The sequence below is a fragment of the Rhinatrema bivittatum genome, chromosome 6 (genome assembly GCF_901001135.1).
Source record: "Rhinatrema bivittatum chromosome 6, aRhiBiv1.1, whole genome shotgun sequence".
NCBI classification, from domain to species: Eukaryota; Metazoa; Chordata; class Amphibia; order Gymnophiona; family Rhinatrematidae; genus Rhinatrema; species Rhinatrema bivittatum.
Window position 1 is genome coordinate 258,801,724 of NC_042620.1, and position 21,065 is coordinate 258,822,788.

The window sequence follows — 21,065 nt, forward strand, 5'->3', positions numbered from 1 at the left end:
GTTCTGGAAAAAATAAACTGCGTCTGGAATACCGGCCAGTCCGATGTTCGGTCGGCGGAACTGGGATCACCGCCCCCAGCGTCCTCAACCGGTCCAACGTTTGAGCAATAACCAACTGTTTTTCCAGAGGACCGCATGGCGACGCCAGAAAAAGATCCCGGAGCAGACGAGCAAAATCCAACACGTAACAGTGATTTACCATGTCGAGGACCCACTGGTCTGAAGTTATCTTGACCCATTCCTCCCGAAACAGGGCCAATCGACCCCCGATGCACGGAATGGAGGAATGGGTCTGCGCACCTTCATTGTGTAGTTTTGTTGGGGGTAAAGGTCTGTGAAGATCCTGACCGCTGAGGTCGCTGGCCATGAAAGGAAGGAGTCCAAGATTGCGCCCTCGACGCTTGCTGTCTCTGAGGAAGGGAACCACTCCTCCCCATATGGAACCGGCGCTGACCCCGGAACCGACCCCTGGAATTCCCGAAGGATCGAGACTGTCGGGGCTTTATCTTCAGGTAACTTATAAACCTTGTTATCTCCTAAGTCCTTGATAAGCTGATCCAGCTCGTCTCCAAACAACAATTTTCCCTTGAATGGAAAAGAACCCAGCCGTGACTTAGAGGAAGCATCCGCCACCCAACGACGGAGCCAAAGCAACTGCCTGGCGGATACTGCAGAAGACATAACTCGATCCCTAACTCCTCCAGGATGGCGGGGATCAGCGGAGCCAGCTCATCCCTTCTAAAAAGGTGGATTACCCTCGGGTCGTCCCCCTCCGAGGCCTGGCTCTGCCTTGCCGCTCCCTGCATCGGCGTGCCATCTCCCTCAGCCCCCCTCGGGGGCGTGGAGGGCTCCTCAGGAAGTTCCTGATCCGAGGAGTCGGGGGAGGACTCCGTGTCCACTCTAGGCGGGAGGGCTCTCAAAGGGCGTTTAGATTTGGACCGCCCCTCCGAGCTCCCCGACCAAGAGTGAGGCTTGTCTGCGGGGAGTGGCCCCTCAGAGCCCCCCGACTGGGAGGAGTGTCTCTTGTGGGCCTGAAAAGCCCTATCCATGGCCAATATAAATCCAGAAGAAAAAGACGTATCGTACCCCTCCGAATCTGTGTCTGTGCCCACCCCTGCCCTCCCCCCCGATGCCCCCGCTGGAGAAACAGGCCGTGGGGTCGGTCGCTGTGGGGAGAGCGAGGGTGGGAAATCCCTGGGGTCAGATGTCAGCGGCGCCGCGAAAGGAGCCGGTGGCAAAACCACCAACTTTCCCCCGATTTTTAAAACTGCCTCATGACCACCCCCAAAGTGAAACCGAGCTACCCTCGCCTCCCGGGATGCAGGCTGAGCATAGCCCGTCCCGGGAGAGGCGCGCGCCATCCGCGCTGCAAGCTGAGAAAGCCACACCGCGTGGCATACTCGGCACCACGAAACACACTCGCACACAAACTGCGGCGAAGAAGGGGAGAAGGGAGGAAAAAGGACACCGAGGATGACCGCCGTCGCACTGAGAGGAGAGAGCTGCGGCCCAACTAAAATAAAAAAACCTCTCCATCTTTTTTTTTTTGTACCTGGAGCTGTCCCTCGTCGGGTCCTGAAGCGGTCCAGCTGGGCTGAACACTAACACAGGGTCCTCAACCCTTAGCCCCAGCAAATGCTCGACCAGGGGGGATGGTCCCCTCAGGACCTGACAACCCCCTGGAAGCGAAGGACCGGCTATATCAATGGCTTCTCCTGAAGTGTAGATTTTTTTTTTTTTTAAACTTAATCGAATGAACAATCCACAGAAACAAACCTAACTAAACTAAAAACCCCTTTTCTCTTTTTTTTTTTTTTAAATCGATTCAGACTGTGGGAGATTAACCCGAACCATCTGCTGGAGACAAGAGTAATACTGGCAGGCTGTGGGTGGCACGCTGGTATTTATGGCAGAGCCTGTCAAGTTTTGCTCTATCTCCATCTGCTGGTGCGGAGGCATAACCCAGGAGTCTGGACTGATCTGGTACATACAGGGAACTTCAGGTGATCCAAATGCTCTTCCATCAAGGGATAAAGTTTTGCCATCGCCCTACTGACCTTCAAGTCCGCTTCCAGGAAATCCCACTCCTGGCTAATCAGCTTCTGAATCTTTTTAGGTAAGAAAGGCACTAGGCAGACCCCGAAGCTCATCAAGGACCGGATTAACACCTTCATTATTTATTTATTTATTTATTTCGTGATTTTTATATACCACGGTACGTAAAAAAAATACATCACCTCGGTTTACATTAAACAATAATCTGACTCTTCCTGAGTCCGCTTCATCCCCAAGTCTTCCAACACCTAAAGAATAAGGAGTCGAAGCTCCTCCTTCTTAAACAGACGGATTACCCGAGGGTCATCCCCCTCAGTCTTAGACCCCTCATTGAGCTCCGGATCCTCCTTACTTACATCTGGATCTGGGATCTGACCCCATCCGGATTCACATCCAAGTCCGTTCCCTGCGGAAACAAGGTATCCTCCTGCAACTCAGAGTCATTCAGGTCCCTGGGCTCATCCTCCGTACAAGTGCCACGCAACCCCAGTCACTTAAGCACGTGCCCAAAATAGCCTGCTGAAGCTATCCTGGTTGTCTCTCTCTCCTGCACCCTTCCTAGCCAGGAAAGCCTTGTGCATCAGCAGGACAAATTGTGGGAAAACCCCTCCGGATCTTCATACCCCTGCTCAAGGAGACTGGTCTCCAAATCCACCCCTGCACCATAGAGGAGAGAGTGAAGGAGTTGAGTCACCGGATTCCCGTAGACCAGGGTCCCCTGGCTGCGATCCCCAGCAGGTGCAGAAGGAATGGAGATCCCCTCTTGGTGACTGCCGTGGCCCCCATGGACTGGAAGGCCCTCCTGGCCTTTGGATCCTTAGTGGAAGATCCCTCCTCTCCTGAAGCACAACCTGTGCAGAGGGAGTGGGTATTCAATCGGGCAGACTGGAGCCCGCAGGCCCTGCAAGCCTCCATGCACAGTTTTTCTGCCATGAGGCCTGCGGTCGCCACATGGGCCGAGCACACCACTGAGAAGGCCACACCATGTGACTGCCGAGCCCCACGAAAATACACCGACACAAGCAGCACATGGGAAAAAATGGTGGAGCCTGAATGCTGTGCAACAAGCGCAGCACACAAAGAATTCACCGCCATAAAAACAAAATCAACACACAACACTCCTCGCCCTTACCCTCCTGCCGAATCCGGCAGCTCCCGCTGGTCAACAGTCCCGGCACTATACCTCAGACAGATTCTCCTGTCTCTCTCCTCAGCCAATTCTTCTCTCTTTCTTTCTTCTTTTTTTTTTTAAACTAATATAAACAATGCAAAAGAACAAAAAGGGATACTTCCTTGAATAGAGACAGCGGCGGATAGGAGGGGCTTTGGGATACCCAGAGTGAGCCAGTCCCCTGGCTATCAAGGTCCCCAGAGGTAGTAGGCCACAACAGCCAGGAGTATTCAACCCCCCCCCGATTGCCTGGCTCATCCCGAGGGATGGCCCACAAAGGAACCTAGCACAATGGGGAGCTGATCCAAAACTTATTAAATCTCCAAGTCTCAACTTTCAATCAGAACTGCAGGTTTGCACCTCTACCATCTGCTGGAGACAGAGAAATTCGGAGGGACTGCAGGTGGCACTCTCGTTAATGTAGCAGTGCCCTCAAAGTTTTTATTCTGTGCCTCCAACTGCTGGTAGGGATGTAAAACCCACTTGTCTGGACTAACCTGGGTATGTTCAGTAACATAGCTGCGGAATCGCAGTAGACCAGGTGCCCAAGTTATGGTGCATTATTACTGTACACCTGAGAACATTCTGCACTACAAACTTAAAAAATTTTACATCTTAGTAAGAACATTTTTCTGTTTGAAGTTTAAATTAGTTATGGTAATTATACTGTATTATATTAATAAATTTAGTATGCATAACAATTGTAAAATATTTTGTGAAGAATTTTAATTTTTTATACAGCATTTTCAAATGTTTTGTATACAATTCCCCCACGAATAAAATATGTATACCCTAAAATGGATGCCAGAAAGAGGATATGATAAGCACATTCAAATACCTGAACGGTATAAATAATGTGCAAATGGCAAACATTTTTTAGTGGAAAGGAAGTTCTAGACCAAGAGGAATGAGGCTCAAAAGGAGATATACACTCAGGAGTAACATCAATATATATATTTTTTTTTTTAACAAAGTAGATAGAAGCATGGATCAGCCTTACGGAGAAGATAGAGGAGGCAAAATAGTAATGGAGTTTAAAAAAGCATGGGATAAGCATAGAGGATCCTTAGTTGTGAAGAAGTAAAGAGAAAGCTCGAGATCAATTTATGGTTTATATGTCATTTGCAAAAGGAAGCACATTGGGCAGACATAAGATCCTTATTTGTTGTCATATTCTGTAGTTAATTATTGTGCAGCACTGCTAAAATACTATGAAAACCCAAAAGCAAACAAACAGACACTCACTTCGGTTCTGTGCTTCTCCCTCATCTCCACTTGTCTTTCCGATTGCTCCAGGGAGCAAGAGGGTATGCCAGAGGTGAGGTGATCGATACTGCGTGAAGGGGGCATGGAGCGGGAGCGCTGCAGGGGTATGAAACATTGCTCCTGCCGCTGAATTCACACAAAAAAACAAAACACAGTAAATCAAATTCAAAATAAGGAATTATATTAAAACATGTATACATGTTAAGAAATTATAAACTGGAAAGTTTTAGAAGCTGACTGACTGAAAAAAACTGAGGATGGTAACGCTAGTGAAAGGCTCTCTCTCTCTCAATATATATATGTGTGTGTGTTCATTTTTCGGGTATGGCAGTTTCCTCCTGCTCCTTTGGGCTTCCAGCTCAACTGAAACCAGGACTGGGATTCAGCACCATAAGCCTTCATTCGCAAATATCTAAGGATTTTTCCCTTCTATATCCTTGCCCAGCTTCCTCAGCCTGGATACTGCAGCAGCAGGACTCCTTCTGGAACCCTGCAATTATGGGCTCTAAATCCAACCACTAAAGTGTTGTCGCTGTGCAATGACTGGGACTCACTCTCCTCCCCCAAACAGAGGGTTGTGAATACTTCCTCCATAGCATATCCTATCAGCTGACCCGGTGAGTGGAAGAACTGACCTGGGAATAGAACCCAGGCCCACTACAGGAGTCTCCAGGCTGGCAGATTAAATATAATTTATTTTGTTTTAACAAGGACTCTGCATGAGATCTTGGGATAAGTCAGTTGCACTCCTATTCGCAAAGGTACGTTACTGTTTTAATGCAGAAAACATGCATTATTGGTGACTAGGTCCAAAAGAAAATTATTCCTTACCTGCTAATTTTCGTTCCTGTAGTACCATGGATCAGTCCAGACGGTGGGTTATGTCCCCCGTCCAGCAGATGGAGTCAGATCAGAGCTCGAGAGTGTCACCTCATCTACCAGCGCACCCTCTGCTGGAGCTCAGTATCATGAATAACAAAGCCCAAAAACGAGCAAGAAACATAAAACAATTTGGATCAAACAACCTGGCGTAATAAACCACCAAGAACAGGAACAGGGACGACCCAGAACTAGGTCGTAACAGTCAAACTTGTGAGGAGCTGTACCAACCCCCATAGCAAGAATATAGAAGAGACAGCTACAGATACAAGGCTGAGCAGAGGCTCCCAGTCCCAAAGTGGTGGGCGTCTGGACTGATCCATGGTACTACAGGAACGAAAATTAGCAGGTAAGGAATAATTTTCTTTTCCCTGTACGTACCAGGATCAGTCCAGACGGTGGGATGTACCAAAGCTTCCCTAAACCGGGTGGGCCCCTGAGAGCCCTGCTCGGATAACCTGATCGCCAAAGTGCTCAGAAGCCGAAGGCGGCAGGTGTAGCCGATAATGCCTAGCGAAGGTATGCAGTGACTTCCACGTCGCCGCCCGGCAGATCTCCTGTGGAGAGACCGCACGAGACTCCGCCCAAGACGCAGCTTGAGAGCGTGTAGAATGAGCCCTGACGCCCCTAGGCGGATCCCGACCGGACCCAATGTAAGACGCCGAAATGGCATCCTTGATCCAGCGGGCGATGGTCGTCTTCGACGCGGCGGAGCCCTTTTTAGGTCCCGACCAGAGCACAAACAGGTGATCGGAAACCCGGAAGTCATTGGTAACCTCTAGGTAGTGGAGAAGCACCCGCTTGACGTCCAAATGACGAAGAGACTTCGAATCCGCGGGAGAGAACGCCGGGAGCTCCACCGTCTGATTCATGTGGAAGGAAGAAACCACCTTCGGAAGGAAAGATGGTACCGTACGAAGCGAGATCCCCGCTTCCGAAATGCGGAGGTAAGGATCTCTGCAGGAGAGCGCCTGCAGTTCCGAAATGTGGCGGGCAGAGCAGATCGCTACCAGAAAAACGGTCTTCATAGTGAGGTCCTTCAGTGAAGCGCCATGTAGAGGCTCGAAAGGCGCGCCCGCCAGAGCTCGAAGAACCAGGTTGAGACTCCACGACGGACAGGGATCCCTGACCGGTGGCCGTAAATGTCGAACCCCCTTCAGGAAACGTGCGATATCCGGCTGGAGAGGCAGAGAGACTGTTGTCTGTACCAGGACATTCAGAGCCGCGACTTGCACTCGGAGAGAATTATACGCCAGTCCCTTATCCAGCCCATCCTGCAAGAATTGAAGGATCAGTGGGACCGTCGCCTCCGTGGGCCGGGCTCCATGGTCGATACACCAAGACTCGAAAACCTTCCATACGCGAACGTAGGCAACGGAAGTGGAAGGCTTGCGTGCCCTGAGCATCGTGGAGATTACCGCTTCTGGATAGCCTCTGCGGCGGAGGCGGCGCCGTTCAAAAGCCAGGCCGCAAGACAAAAGAGTGCCGCCTGCTCGAAAAATACCGGTCCCTGTTGCAGGAGCCGGGGAAGATGACTCAGCCAGATCGGCCCGTCCACCGACATGTGCAGCAGGTCTGCAAACCACGGCCGATGCAGCCACTCCGGCGCCACGAGAATCACGGGACCGCTGTGATTCTCTATTCTGCGAAGTATTTTCCCCACCAAAGGCCAGGGAGGAAAAACATAGAGCAGCTGACCTTCTGGCCACGGCAGAGCGAGAGCGTCCACCCCCTCTGCCCCCCGCTCCCTTCTGCGACTGAAGAAGCGCGGGGCCTTGGCGTTGAGCGCAGTCGCCATCAAGTCCAGGCGAGGGGTTCCCCAGCGACGAACCAGGAGAGCCATCGCCTCGTCGGAGAGAGACCACTCGCCGGGATCCAGCCTTTGCCGACTCAGGTAATCTGCCTGAATGTTGTCCACGCCGGCAATGTGAGAGGCCGCGAGCCGAACCAGGTGAAGTTCCGCCCATGCCATCAGGGGCGTGGTTTCGGCTGAAACCTGAGCGCTCCTCGTTCCTCCTTGACGATTGATGTAAGCCACAGTAGTCGCGTTGTCCGAGAGAATCCGTACCTCCCGGTTCCGAAGCAGGGGAAGGAAACGTTGCAGCGCGAGGCGCACTGCCCTGGTCTCCAGACGATTGATCGGCCACGTCGCCTCCACCGGAGACCATGTCCCCTGTATGGCGCTGCGCTCGCAGACAGCGCCCCACCCCATGAGGCTGGCGTCGGTGGTCACCACCACCCAAGATGGAACTTCCAGAGAAACGCTGCGAGCCAGGTGAGCCGGGACCAGCCACCACTCTAGGCTGTCGCGAGCCGACTGAGGAAGAGGCAGAATCACTTGATACTCCTGTGACACCGGTTTCCAACGAGAGAGCAGGGACGCCTGAAGCGGGCGTAGGTGTGCAAATGCCCACGGAACCATGTCTATGGTGGATGCCATCACTCTCAGAAGCTGTAGATAATTCCAAGCGGTGGGTTCCGTCAAAGACGCGAAGTGTCTGATGTGCTCCCTCAAGGAGAGGGCCTTGTCCGCCCGTAGGAAGACCATGCCCTGTTGCGTGTCGAAGGTCGCCCCCAGAAAATCCAAGCGCTGGGAGGGAACTAGGGAACTCTTGGCCAGATTCACCACCCAGCCGAGAGAGCGGAGCATCTCCAAAACCCTGGACACCGAAGCCTGTCCATGCGAGAAAGACTTTGCCCGCACCAGCCAGTCGTCCAGGTAGGGATGTACTAATATCCCCTCCCGTCGAAGGGCCGCCGCCACCACCACCATGATCTTGGTGAAAGTTCGTGGAGCCGTCGCGAGACCGAAGGGTAGAGCCCGGAATTGAAAATGCTGATCCAGAACTTTGAAGCGGAGATATCGTCTGTGGTCCGGACGTATAGGGATGTGTAGATACGCCTCTGTCAGATCCAGGGAAGCCAGGAACTCCCCCTGGTGGGCTGGTGCAATTACCGACCGCAACGTCTCCATGCGGAACCGACTGACCCGTAGTGAGCGGTTTACTTCCTTTAAGTCCAGTATGGGTCTGAACGAATCGTCCTTTTTGGGAACTACGAAGTAGATGGAATAATGGCCCGAGCCCACCTCGGCGGAGGGAACGGGAACAATAGCCTCGATGTCCTGGAGCCGGTCCAACGTCTGTTGAACCGCCATCCGCTTGAGATCGGAGCCGCAGGGAGAGAAGATGAACCTGTCTCTTGGAGGACGGACAAACTCCAAGGCATAACCGTGTTGTATGGTGTCCAGCACCCACTGGTCTGAGGTTATCCTTACCCACTCCTCGAAGAATGCCGTGAGCCTGCCCCCGATGGGCGGACTGGAGGAGTGGGTCGTTCTGGCATCATTGGGAAGGCTTGGTGGAGGTATTCCCCTGTCCCGAGGCCTCTCTCGCGGGACGCCGCCCGCGAAAGGAACGGGACCAAGGCTGCGATCTACTGGGAGCTGCGCGAGAACCAGGCTGTCGGTACGACCTGTAACGCCGCTGTGCTCTAGCCCTGGTTCTAGTAGAAGCAAACGCCCGGTAAGGACGCTGTCTGTCTTCCGGCAGGCGATGTACCGAGTTCTCCCCCAGCGACTTGATGATTTCATCGAGATCATTTCCAAATAGGAACTTTCCCCTAAAGGGGAGGGATCCCAGGCTCGATTTGGACGAGGCGTCCGCAGACCAATTACGCAGCCAGAGGAGTCTCCGAGCCGCCACCACTGAAACCATGGATCGAGCCAGTACCCGGAACAGATCATACAGGGCATCCGCCCCGTAAGCAACAGCAGACTCCAGGCTGTCAGCCTGGGCGGCTTCCTCCGGAGGCAACTGCTGGGACGTCAAGAGCCGCTGGACCCAGAGAAGGCTAGCCCTCTGAGTCAAAGAAGTACACATGACGGCCCGCATACCCAAGGCCGAAACTTCAAACACCCTCTTGAGAAACGTCTCCAGCTTGCGGTCTTGCGTGTCCCGTAGGGCCGTTCCGCCCGTGACGGGAATCGTCGTCCTTTTCGTCACCGCTGAGACCGCCGAGTCCACTTTCGGAAAGCAAATGAAATCCAAGAAATCCTCCGGCAAGGGATATAATTTTTCCATGGCCCGGGAAACCTTCAACGACGCCTCAGGGACGTCCCATTCCCCTGTGAGGAGCTGCAGGAAAGACTCATGTACTGGGAAAGCCTTTGCCCGAGGTCTGAGAGCGGCCAGCACTGGGTCCCCCTTCTTTGATGACGTCGCGATCGCCGGAGCCACCGGTGCCGGGGGGTCCGGTGGGGGATCCAGATCCAGCTCCTGCAGGGTCTGCCGAAGTAGATCCTCCAGCTCTTCCTTATGAAAAATTCGCAAGGCGCGAGGATCGTCGCCCTCCGTCTGTCCCTCCGGGAGTGAAGGGTCCGAGGGATCCGAGGGGTCAAACCCCGACGGGGAAGCCGCTCCTACCAGCCGTGGCTGAGATGGCAAGGCCGAGGTCCCGGGAACTGCCCCAGCCGGAGGCAGGGACCCTGGAGGGGCGAGCGCAAGCTTAGGAACCTTGGGCACCGTAGGACCAGCTGAAGCACCTCCCGGATCTGCCAGGCCCTGCAAATATGCAGTGTGCATTTTTAAAATAAAATCCGGAGAAAAAAACGGCATACCGGGAGGCGCAGCAGCAGCAGCCGGGTCCCCCTGATGCAGCTGAGCAGGCCGTCCTTCTTCGGGGCATCGGTGTAGGCGAGGGGGCCCCTTAACTGCGTCCTCATCCTCTGGCGAAATGGCAGCGCACGGAACCTCATCTAAAATGGCCGCCCTTCCCGCCCTCGGCGAAGAGGTGGCCGGCCCACGCTTCCCGGGCTGGGGCGAGGATGGCGTCGGAAACGCCCCCGAAGTGTGCGCCTCACCGTCCCCATCGGGAAGGCATCGAGGGCAGAGTCCCTCCCGCGAAAAGCGAGACCCCGGGTCTCCGCAGGACTCACAACGTGAGAATCGCGGCATAGCCGTGCCGGCGAAAAAGCAATGCCTCGGGGGGGGCCGAAAACAAAATCGCACCACGGGGGGGCCAAAAGGCCTCTCTCTACCCGACTAGGAGTCCACCTGCGCCGGTGGGAAATCCCCTGCCGGCGCGCCCAGGCCCGCGAGAAATCTTGCCGGGCCGCGGGACCGAAGTGCCCAGTGGCCGGCAAAGCCGACCGAAAAAGCAAACAGCTGAAAAGATAAAAAAATAATACAGAAAAAACACCACACTTACCCCGACGTATAGAGAGGAAAGCGCAGAAGGAGGCAGAGCAGAGGAAAGCACGCCTCCTCAGAAATTAAACTACTTTTTTTTTTTTTTTTTTTTTTCTTCAAACTTGATCCAAATTGTTAAAGAACCAACAAAATGACAGGAAGAACTGTTGATAGAATGAAAATAAACCAAAAACCTGTCACACTGGGGAAGCACTGAATTCCCCAACTCGCATCTGCTGGAGTCAGAAAGATACTGAGCTCCAGCAGAGGGTGCGCTAGCCTATGAGGTGACACTCTCGAGCTCTGATCTGACTCCATCTGCTGCACGGGGGACATAACCCACCGTCTGGACTGATCCTGGTACGTACAGGGAATTGGAAATAAGGGGCCAGTGCTAAACAACATGCATTTTCACACATTAGTGCATTGGTGTTTATTCTCTGGTACTTCAGCTTGCTCAACTGTAATTAGCTATCATCATAAAATCAACAATCTCCCTTTTAAAAGACTTTCAAGCATTGCAAACATTCATTTTATTTATTTATTTTTACTTTTTATATACCGACATTCTTGTATAATATACAAATCATACCGGTTTACATTAAACAGAAGATGCAGGAAAAAAAGTTACCTTTGTCAAATACATTTAACATTAATAACAATGAAAATTGTTAACAAGGGAAAACAACTATGAAAAAAGAGAAAGGTAAACAAAAGTGGAACATACATAGAAGTTAAAAAGAAACATGTACCAACCCTCCCCCTTGCACCTAACTGGAACCAGAGATGCTTCAGATGCAGTTTCACAGTCCTTGGGGATTGAACCCAAGCCACTGTGCAACAGCGACATCTAGCATCCAGACGCAGGATTTATGTACATCAGGCTTCAGAGGATGCCACAGCCTGCAGCCCAGGACAAGAACTCTCATTGCAATAGCTGAATGAGAAGGAGAGAGTTAGAAATGGGGAAATTAAACTCAAGCCGTTGTGAATGAAGGCTTATGGCACCATAGTCCCAGAAGAACCTGGTTCCTATTTAAACTGGAAACTTAAGGGAGTAAGAGGAATTTGCCAGGTGAAAAGAAAAAAAAAAAAGTGTCCTACCCAATGCATCCTGGAGAAGTGGCTGTAAACATAACAGGTATGTAAAGGAGAGTTCCACGGCACGTATCGGGAGCTTAGAGTCCAGTATGCTTGTATAAAACTCACCTTGCGCTTCTTGCAAGCTTCTTCCATGTTCAAATATGGGTGCTGTCGGTGGAGCCCACCAGCTATGCATTCTGCGCAGACCCCAAGCCGATCTGTCTCACAGAAATACTTTAAGGGTAGGCCATGTGACGGGCACAGTTGTGCTGCATCCATCTCCTCAATGCCACCCATCTTGACTCCAGGGTCACAGCCTGCACAGCTCTCTTCCTTTCCCACAAGTCCTTCTCGGGTCTGGATGTAACTCTAAAAATGACCAGAAAGGTTTCCAAACACCAGCGGCTGCAAGCACATGTGACACCTTAGCTAGGACCAGGGATAATGCACAGGCTTCAATCTAAAGAGTTATATATAAAAATAAATAAAGAGATCAGGGTTCCAATATAACAATATTTCATTTGATCTCGAAATGGAAACTTTGAAATAAATTCAAATCTAAATGCACTTCCTGCACACATATTTTGTTTAATATATACAGGTCATGTGTTATTACATTTATTATCCAAAAGAAAAAAAAATGGTAAAACAAGTTTGCTTACCGTAAATGGTGTTCTCCATAGACAGCGGGATGAATTAGCCATAACGTGGGTCATGTCATCCAGCAACATTGAACATGTGTGGGAATTCTTGCTCAGGTGTTGCCTTGTGAGCCTCCTCAGTCTATTTAGAGCTCATTCTAGCTAGGTAATTAACTCTCCAGGGAGGCAAGCCAGTATTTAGCATGGATAAATCATCCTGCTATCTCCAGAGAATACCATTTATGGTAAACAAACTTGCTTTCTCCATCAACAAGTAGAGCTGAATTAGCCATGATTTGTGGGGAGTCCCACATGTCAGTGGAACATTTATTGAATAAGCAAACTGACTCCACCGTGGAGAATGGACTACTATATAAACAGGCTATGTAAAAATGCTTGTCCAAATTCACTGTCACTCCTTGAAAGACAGTAATGGAATGCAAAGGTGGTACTGACAACCATGTTATAGCTTTGCAGATGTCTTCAAATGGTATGGCTTGCAGATAAGGCACTGATGCAGCCATGGCTCTAACTTGATGAGCCTTGATGGTGTCTAAAATTTGTACACTGCTGTATGCTATCAGGTCTACAATGTAGTCTGCTATCCAATTGGACAATGTACATTGGGCCACTGCTTTGAACAGTCTATTAGGATAGTAAGAGACAAATATCTGAGAAAAGTCCAACGATGAGGTTGAGTTCTTCTCTTGTAGTAAGCCAAGGTCCTTTTACAGTCTATGGTATGAAGGGCTTTCTTGCCTTCATGTATGTGTGGCTTCAAGAAGAACATAGGTAACACGATGGCTTCATTAATGCGAAAAACTGATTCTGTCTTTGGTAGAAACTTTGGATGAGTGTGAAACACCATCCTGTTGTGGAAGAATTGTGTGTAAGGTGGATGATGAACTAAAACCTGAAGCTTACTGATTCTTCTAGCTGATGTTACTGCTACCAGGAATATTACTTTTCATGTTAGAAACCTTTGAGAAGACAACGGTTCATCAGTTTCAGACTGGAGGTTTCATCAGTTGGGCCAGAATCACGTTTAGATCCCATGGAACAGGTAGTTTCACAACTGGAGGTTTAATATGTCTTAAGCTTTTCATGAATTTAGATACTAACAGATGCGATAGGCTTACCCTCAATTTGAGCATGATAAGCAGCTATGGCACTGAGATGTACTCTCACTGATGAGATATTGAAACCTGATGCAAGAGCAAGCAAATAGTTCAGTAACTCTTTGGGAACGCATGCAAATAGATCCAAAGTATTGTGTTGACACCATGTGAAAAAACATTTTCATTTAAAATTGTAGGCTCATCTAGTTGATAGTTTTCTGACAGACACTATAACATCCTCAACCTCCCTGGGTAAAGACAATTCAGCAATTACTGAGCACACACCATCCAATCTGTCAAGCTGAGGGAGGGAAGGTTTAGATGAAACAAACGTCTTTCTTCCTGAATTAATAATGATGGGTCTGATCTGAGAGGGATCAGAGGACTGCTGAACAGTTGTATCAAGTATGCAAACCAAAATTGTCTGGGCCATGCTAGAGCTAGGATGATCAGACAAGCTTGGTCTTTGAGCTCTTTTTGCACCCTTCCAGCTATCAGTAGTATCAATGGAAACATATGCATAAGATCTGCATTTCAATCAAGCAGAAAAGATTCCTGAGAAGATCTGAGTCAGCTGCCAAGAATGAAACAAAAATGTTGCAGTTTTCTGTTTTGCTGTGACGCAAACAGGTCGACTGCTGGAAGTCCCATTGATGAAGAGCCTGTTGGCTGTTGATTGCTGTAAAGACCACTCATGTGATCGAAAAACTCTGCTAAGGCAATCTATCAACATGTTGGAGATCCCTGTAAGTGTATACTCTAAGAGTATACGGAAACCTGGAGGAGACTGCCTGCTTCCTTTACCCCTTTTCTGTCTCTCTCTGGGGAACACTGACAAGGCTACAGAAACTTACCACTTATTACCTTACATCCGATCCAAGAAGCCCATGAATAGAAAAGCATTTATCTCAGAATCAGACATTTATTTTCAGACATTTCAGACTTACTTCTCAGAATAATTCACACCACTTACACCTCTTAGGTAAGAAACTCATACTATAGTCCTTAACACAGCATTTACTTTATAATGATTCAGGCTTAGCATACTGTAGGTGAACTCAAAGCAATACACATCAGAATAACCTTGACTTGCTTAGGATATTATTAATAAACTTAGCTAAAAATCCCCATAACTCTTACAAGGTTAACCTCCATTTCATCACTGATGATGTCTCTGTGCTGATCCAGGAGAAAAGCTGGAGTTTTGGGAGGCTGTCTCTGCCAACGGGAGCCTGCATGAGTGGCTCTGGTCACCTGATGAGCTAAGAGGACTCGTTTGATCCCTAGAGAAGAACAAGACAAGTTCAACTCAGGCTGCTAGGTAGCTGACAGAAGTCTCTCTTATGTGCAGTACCTTCCAAGACACAGCTCATCCACCTGGTGGCAGGGAGCGATGACTCGAGTGTTGTCTTCTGATGGTGTTAATGGAAATTCTTCAATGCCACCTCCCTGAGCCCCTCTCCCAGGCTGTTTTTAAGAGCCATGATATGCATATTCAAGAGCTCATGTACAGTAAAAACAGGAGCACAAAAAGGGGTCTCTTCTGCACTTCAGACTGCTGGACCTCCCTTTTCTTGACTCCCTCTGGCATGTAATCTCTGGCATGCGATCAGGACGCGTGACATCTGACCAGGGAGCTGACCTGCTGTGTAACAAAGCTGACCTGTCTGATAAGATAATTTTCCAGGATTGGAGGGACTCATCTGCAGGCAGAACTGAGCTCTGCTGCACACACACACCCCTGGCCTATATTGTCTTAAGTCAGGTCTGTTTACGGAGAGAAACTTTTATTCCTTCAGAGTGGCCTTGTTAAACAGCTCTGCTGGCAAAACAGATAACTCAGTCATGTATTGTAATTCTGGCCAAAGTTCAACATCTCTGTATTTCTGCAGAAATACAGGTCAAGCATCCATTTTGTGAAGTTAAAATCCATATTTTGCTGCATACAGTAGTGATACTGTATCTCCCTACAGAAGGTAGGACACTTGCAGGACAGCTTGATATCTGCCTGCCCATTCCCATATATTTATTACTTCCTGACAAACAGTTCATGATCCTGTGCCCCCTTGTTTGTTCATGTAGAGCACGTGTGTCCGAGTATACTGACAACTCCCTCATTCTACCTTAAGGAGCCTAGTTCAGGCTTTTAACCCAGGCCTCTTTAAGGCAGAAGGCAGCAAGGGATTCTGGGTGAAGGAGGTTCCCTTCACCCTGCCATAAAAGCCCTAGCCTAGAGAGTTTGAGGAGCCTCAGGGGAGCTGGTAGGAACTCACTGGATATCCATATGCTGTATGTGGTGGGACCACTTGGCAACAGTGATCATAACATGATCAAATTTGAACTGACTGGAAGGGGGACAATATGTAAATCTACAGCTCTAACACTAAATTTTGAAAAGGGAAACTTTGATAAAATGAAGAAAATAGTTAGAAAAAAACTGAAAGGTGCAGCTGCAAAGGGTTAAAAGTGTATAACAGGCATGGACATTGCTTAAAATACAATCTTAGAAGCACAGCCCAGCTGTATCCCACGCATTAAGAAAGGTGGAAGGAAGGCAAGATGATTGCCGGCCTGGTTAAAAGATGAGGTGAAAGAGGCTATCTTAGCCAAAAAAAATCCTTCAAAAATTTGAAGAAGGATCCATCTGAAAAAAATAGGAAAAAGCATAAGCATTGTCAAGTTAAGTATAAAACATTGATAAGGCAGGCTAAGAGAGAATTTGAAATGAGGCAAAAACTCATAATAAAAACTTTAAAAAATAACCGAGGCAAGAAACCTGTGAGGGAGTCGGTAGGACCATTAGATGACAGAGGGGTTAAAGGGGATCTTAGGGAAGAAAGACTAAATTAATTCTTTGCTTCTGTGTTTACTAATGAGGATGTTGGGGAGATACCAGTTCTGGAGAAGGTTTTCAAGGGGGATGAGTCAGATGAACTGAACCAAATCACTGTTCACCTGGAAGATATAGTAGGCCAGATTGACAAACTAAAGAGTAGCAAATCACCTGGACCGGATGGTATACATCCCAGGTTTCTGAAGGAACTCAAAAATGAAATTTCAGATCTATTATTAAAATTTGTAACATCATATTAAAAATCATCCATTGTACCTGAAGACTGGAGGGTGGCCAATGTAACCCCAACATTTAAAAAGGGCTCCAGGGGCAATCCGGGAAACTATACACCAGTGAGTCTGACTTCAGTGCTGGGACAAATAGTGGAAACTATTCAAAAGATCAAAATCACATAACATATAGAAAGACATGGTTTAATGGAACACAGTCAGCATGGATTTACCCAAGGAAGTCTTGTCTCACAAATCTGCTTCCTTTTTTGAAGGGGTTAATAAACATGTGGATAAAGGTGAACCAGTAGATGTAGTGTATTTGAATTTTCAGAAGATGTTTGACAAAGTCCCTCATGAGAGGCTTCTACGAAAACTAAAAAGTCATGGGATAGAAGGCAATATCCTGTCATGGATTACAAACTGGTTAAAAGAAAGGAAGCAGAGAGTGGGATTAAATGGTCATTTTCTCAGTAGAAAAGGGTAAACAGTGGAGTGCCTCAGGGATCTATACTTGGACTGGTGCTTTTCAATATATTTATAAATGATCTGGAAATGAATATGACGAGTGAGGTAATCAAATTTGCAGATGATATAAAGTTATTCTGAGTAGTTAAATCACAAGCAGATTGTGATAAATTGCAGGAGGAACTTGCAAGACTGGAAGATTGGGCATCCAAATGGCAGATGAAATTTAAATGTGGACAAGTGCAAGGTGTTGCATATAGGGAAAAATAACCCATACTGTAGTTACACAATGTTAGGTTTCATATTAGGAGTTACCACCCAGGAAAAAAGATTTAGGCATTATAGTGGATAATACATTGAATTGTCGGCTCAGTGTATTGCAGCAGTCAAAAAAGCAAACAGAATGTTAGGAATTATTAGGAAGGGATGGTGAATAAAACGGAAAATGTCAAAATGCCTCTGTATTGCTCCATGGTGAGACTGCACCTTGAGTACTGTGTACAATTCTGGTCACTGCATCTAAAAAAAGATATAGTTGCGATGGAGAAGGTACAGAGAAGGGCAACCAAAATGATAAAAGGGGTAGAACAGCTCCCCTATGAGGAAAGGCTGAAGAGGTTAGGGCTGTTCAGCTTGGAAAAGAGATGGCTGAGGGGGGATAAGATAGAGGTGTTTAAAATCATGAGAGGTCTAGAACGGGTAGATGTGAATTAGTTATTTACTCTTTCGGATAATAAATGGACTAGGGGGCACTCCATGAAGTTAGCAAGTAGCACATTTAAAACTAATCGGAGAAAATTATCTCACTCAATACACAATTAAGGCCCTTGACCTATTGGGTATGTAGGGACATCCATCTACAATCATAACAGTTGGCCTGATCCTGGTCCAGTCCTAGGCAGCAGTAGCAGAAGTTATGTCCATCAGTAATGGGCATTCTTCTACCACAAATACAGTCCTTGAACTCACTCATTTCAGATATCTTCTTACTGGACATGGTAAAAAAAAATTAAATTTTTTCTTCTTTTCAGCACTACTGAAAAATGTTGTTTAGAGGCGGCTGAGATAGCAAGGCAATTTTAAAGAAAGAAAAATGTTATCAATATTTTCACAGAAAACCAGCGAAAGATAGAGGTATATATCTGTGCTTGTGCTCGAATAAAGAGAGACCAAGGAGGCTCAGGAGGCAATACCTGAGCAGAAATTCCTACACATGCTCAGTAGTTGTGATCCACAATTTTCAAGCTATAAGCATTCAGTGTGGATCACAATAATCACAAATATAATAAAAATGATAAAAAATAAAAATCTATAGAACACAAACTTCACTAACTATAAATACAAACATTCCCATTACTCTCTCTCCACCTCCCCTCCCTCTAGCAGTCCATCCCCACCACCCAATCCTCTTCACTTTCTTAAAACACCTGCCCCACACTTTTTAGGAGTTATCAGCAGGAAAAATGCACAAAAACAGACTGAAGGAACCATGGCAGGCACTGGTAGGAAGTGAGAGAATTGGGGGCAGAAGTGTTTGTCCAAAAACACATACATCATGGCTTCTCTCCATCCCATTCTCCCCCCCCCCCCCCCCCCCAATACACACACCACCCATATATATCATGGCCCCTCTCCCTCACATATCTTTCCCCTCCCCATTATGGCCCCTCTCCTATTCCTTTCTTCCCCTACCCATCAAGGCCCCCCTCCTCCAATTCCTTTCCTCCACCTTCTCATCATGCTTTTCTCCCTCCCTTTATCTTCTCCACATCTTAGCACTCCTATTTCCACCCCCCTCTCCCCCAATTATGGACCCTATCTCTCCCCCTCCTCCTCCCTTCCACACTCCGGATCATAAACCCTCGCCCTTCTCTTCTTTCCTCCATCATGACCTATTTTCCCCCTCACACCATGGTTCCTTTCCCTCCTATTCTTCCCCTGACACATCATGGCCGTCTTTTTCTCCTATTCTTCTATCTCCTTCCCTTCTTCATCTTGTTCCTTTCCTGCACTTCCCCATAATGGCCTTTCTTCTTCCTATACCTTTCCTCCCCCCCCCCCCCCCCTTGCTGTAATGGCCCTTCTACCTCTTATTCCTTTTCTCCTCTTCTCCATTAAGGCCCCAACTCTTATTCCTTTCCTCCCCCTCCTATGCTTCCCCCATCCCTTCATGCACCTCTCCTATTCTTCCCCCATCATAGTCCCTCCTCTATTCTTCCTTCCCTCCCACCCACCCCATCAAGGCCCTTCTCCCTCTTATTCTTTTCCTCCCCTCTTGATTCTTCTCTCTCCTATCCCTTCCCCCACCCATTCCCCCCTTTCCACCTCTATCATGGCCCCTATACTTCCCTATATCATGGCACCTCCCCTGCCCGCCCTCCCTCCCCCCCCTCCCATTCCTCCCCCCTTCCCCAATCATGGCACCTCTCCTACGTTGCCCTTTCTCCTCCCCCCCCCCCCCCCCCATCATGATGCCTCTCCTATGCTGCCCTTCTCCTATTCTGCCCTATTTCCCCTCCCTATCATGGCCACTTTCCTATTCTTCCCATCATGACCACTCTCCCTATTCTCCTCCCCATTTATGACCACTGTCCGTCCCTCCTACTCCTTCCCTCCCATTCTTCCACAGCATGGCACACCTGTTTCCCATTCTTCCCCACTACCCTTTCTGCATCATGACCTGCCTCTCATTCTTCCCTACTCCTTCCACATCATGGCCCATCTGCCTCCCCCTCCACTTCAGCCTCATGGACCATCTGTCCCCCCCTTTCTGCCTCAAGGCCCATCTCTCTCCTATTCCCCCTCCCTTTCTATCTCATGACCATGGTCCTCCCTCTCCCCTTCACCCATCATGACCCTTCCTCCTCTCATCTTTTCCCTGCTCTCCATCATGGACCCTCCCTCACCATAACCCCCCCTCCCATCCCATTTTACCCCCTCTCAGGGCACCAGAAATGCCACCTTTTCCTGCTGTTTACATAGGGAAGAGGGAAAAGCATACAATAAGCTGAACTTGGCTTTGCTGCTAGGGCTCTGCCTCACTGCTGTCAGCAGTGCCATTCTGTTGACTCCATCTACCTACTCAGTTGTGCCAGGCTGCCACCCTTCTGAGCTGCTACCTGTGGCACCAGCCCTAGAAGCCATAATTACATTACAGCTATACTGTAAGATACCCTACAGCTGTAATAATTGTCATAGACAATCTTCTCAACCTAATATCTAATTGCTGTTCTGGTTCTATTCATCTCCTCATGTTTTTATATGCTGTTTTTAATGTCTACATTTGTCATATTAGCTGCTTAATGTTTTATTAGAAAATGTTTTTCATAGGTGATTTTTGATTAAGCAGTATAGAAATATTTAAAAATATATGTATTACTATAATACCACATCTTACACTATATAAACTTATTTACAGAATGCATGATATAGTGAAGAATATTATGTATACAACAGTACATAGTGCTGTTATGCATCTAATTTATTCACAAAGTTGCCAAGTTACCCAGCTCCATAATTAAGAATTACCTACATTTCAAAGCAGTGTCGTATTCCTAGCCCCCGATTGTATCCATTAAAACCCTGGCTACAAGTCCTATAATGCTTCAGGTTAGGGTTATAAAGCAATCCAGGACTACTCTAAAAATCTCACTCCTTGACCAGTGCAATAATGTGTGCGCACATATATATATATATATATACACACACACATATGCATTTAAATTAATATATGTATAGAGCATTAAATTATATGATTTAGGTACACTATGTTAAATAACAGCGATGCCAAATACATATAATTTAGCACCCAAAACATACATTAAAAGTCCTACACATATATATATATATATATATATATATATATATATATAACTGCACTCTAAAAAAATTATACTTTGTGCATAACACAGTACTACCTACACAAATTTTGAACATACATTCTCCCCTTTCGTAAGAACCCTTTTTGGGTTTTTTTTACCCTCACGTACTTTCGAGACCACAAACCATACGTGTTACCAACGCAAAGCTTCCGCTGATACCACCCAACCACTTCCGGGGGGGGGGAAGCATCTCATCCCTCGCGGGCCACGTTCTCCACCCCGCCCAAGCGGAATCTCGCGCATGCGCAGCA

At 48.0% G+C, this 21,065-nt stretch overlaps 1 protein-coding gene across 8 annotated transcripts in view; it reads right to left on the reverse strand.

The window, feature by feature from the left end:
* CASP14 (caspase 14) overlaps positions 1 to 21,065 on the reverse strand; it is a 105,656-nt gene that overhangs the window by 35,089 nt on the left and 49,502 nt on the right. For 5 of the 8 annotated variants that reach the window (XM_029606923.1, XM_029606924.1, XM_029606922.1 and 2 more), the window contains 2 exons: positions 11,770 to 12,103; positions 4,472 to 4,618 (listed from right to left, as the gene is read on the reverse strand). In XM_029606923.1, coding sequence (XP_029462783.1) covers positions 4,472 to 4,618; positions 11,770 to 11,940 — 318 coding nt within the window. In that variant the 5' untranslated portion in view covers positions 11,941 to 12,103. Of the gene's footprint in view, positions 1 to 4,471; positions 4,619 to 11,769; positions 12,104 to 20,871; positions 21,048 to 21,065 lie in introns of those variants that run through there. The other 3 variants (XM_029606921.1, XM_029606925.1, XM_029606929.1) reach the window with 3 other exon arrangements.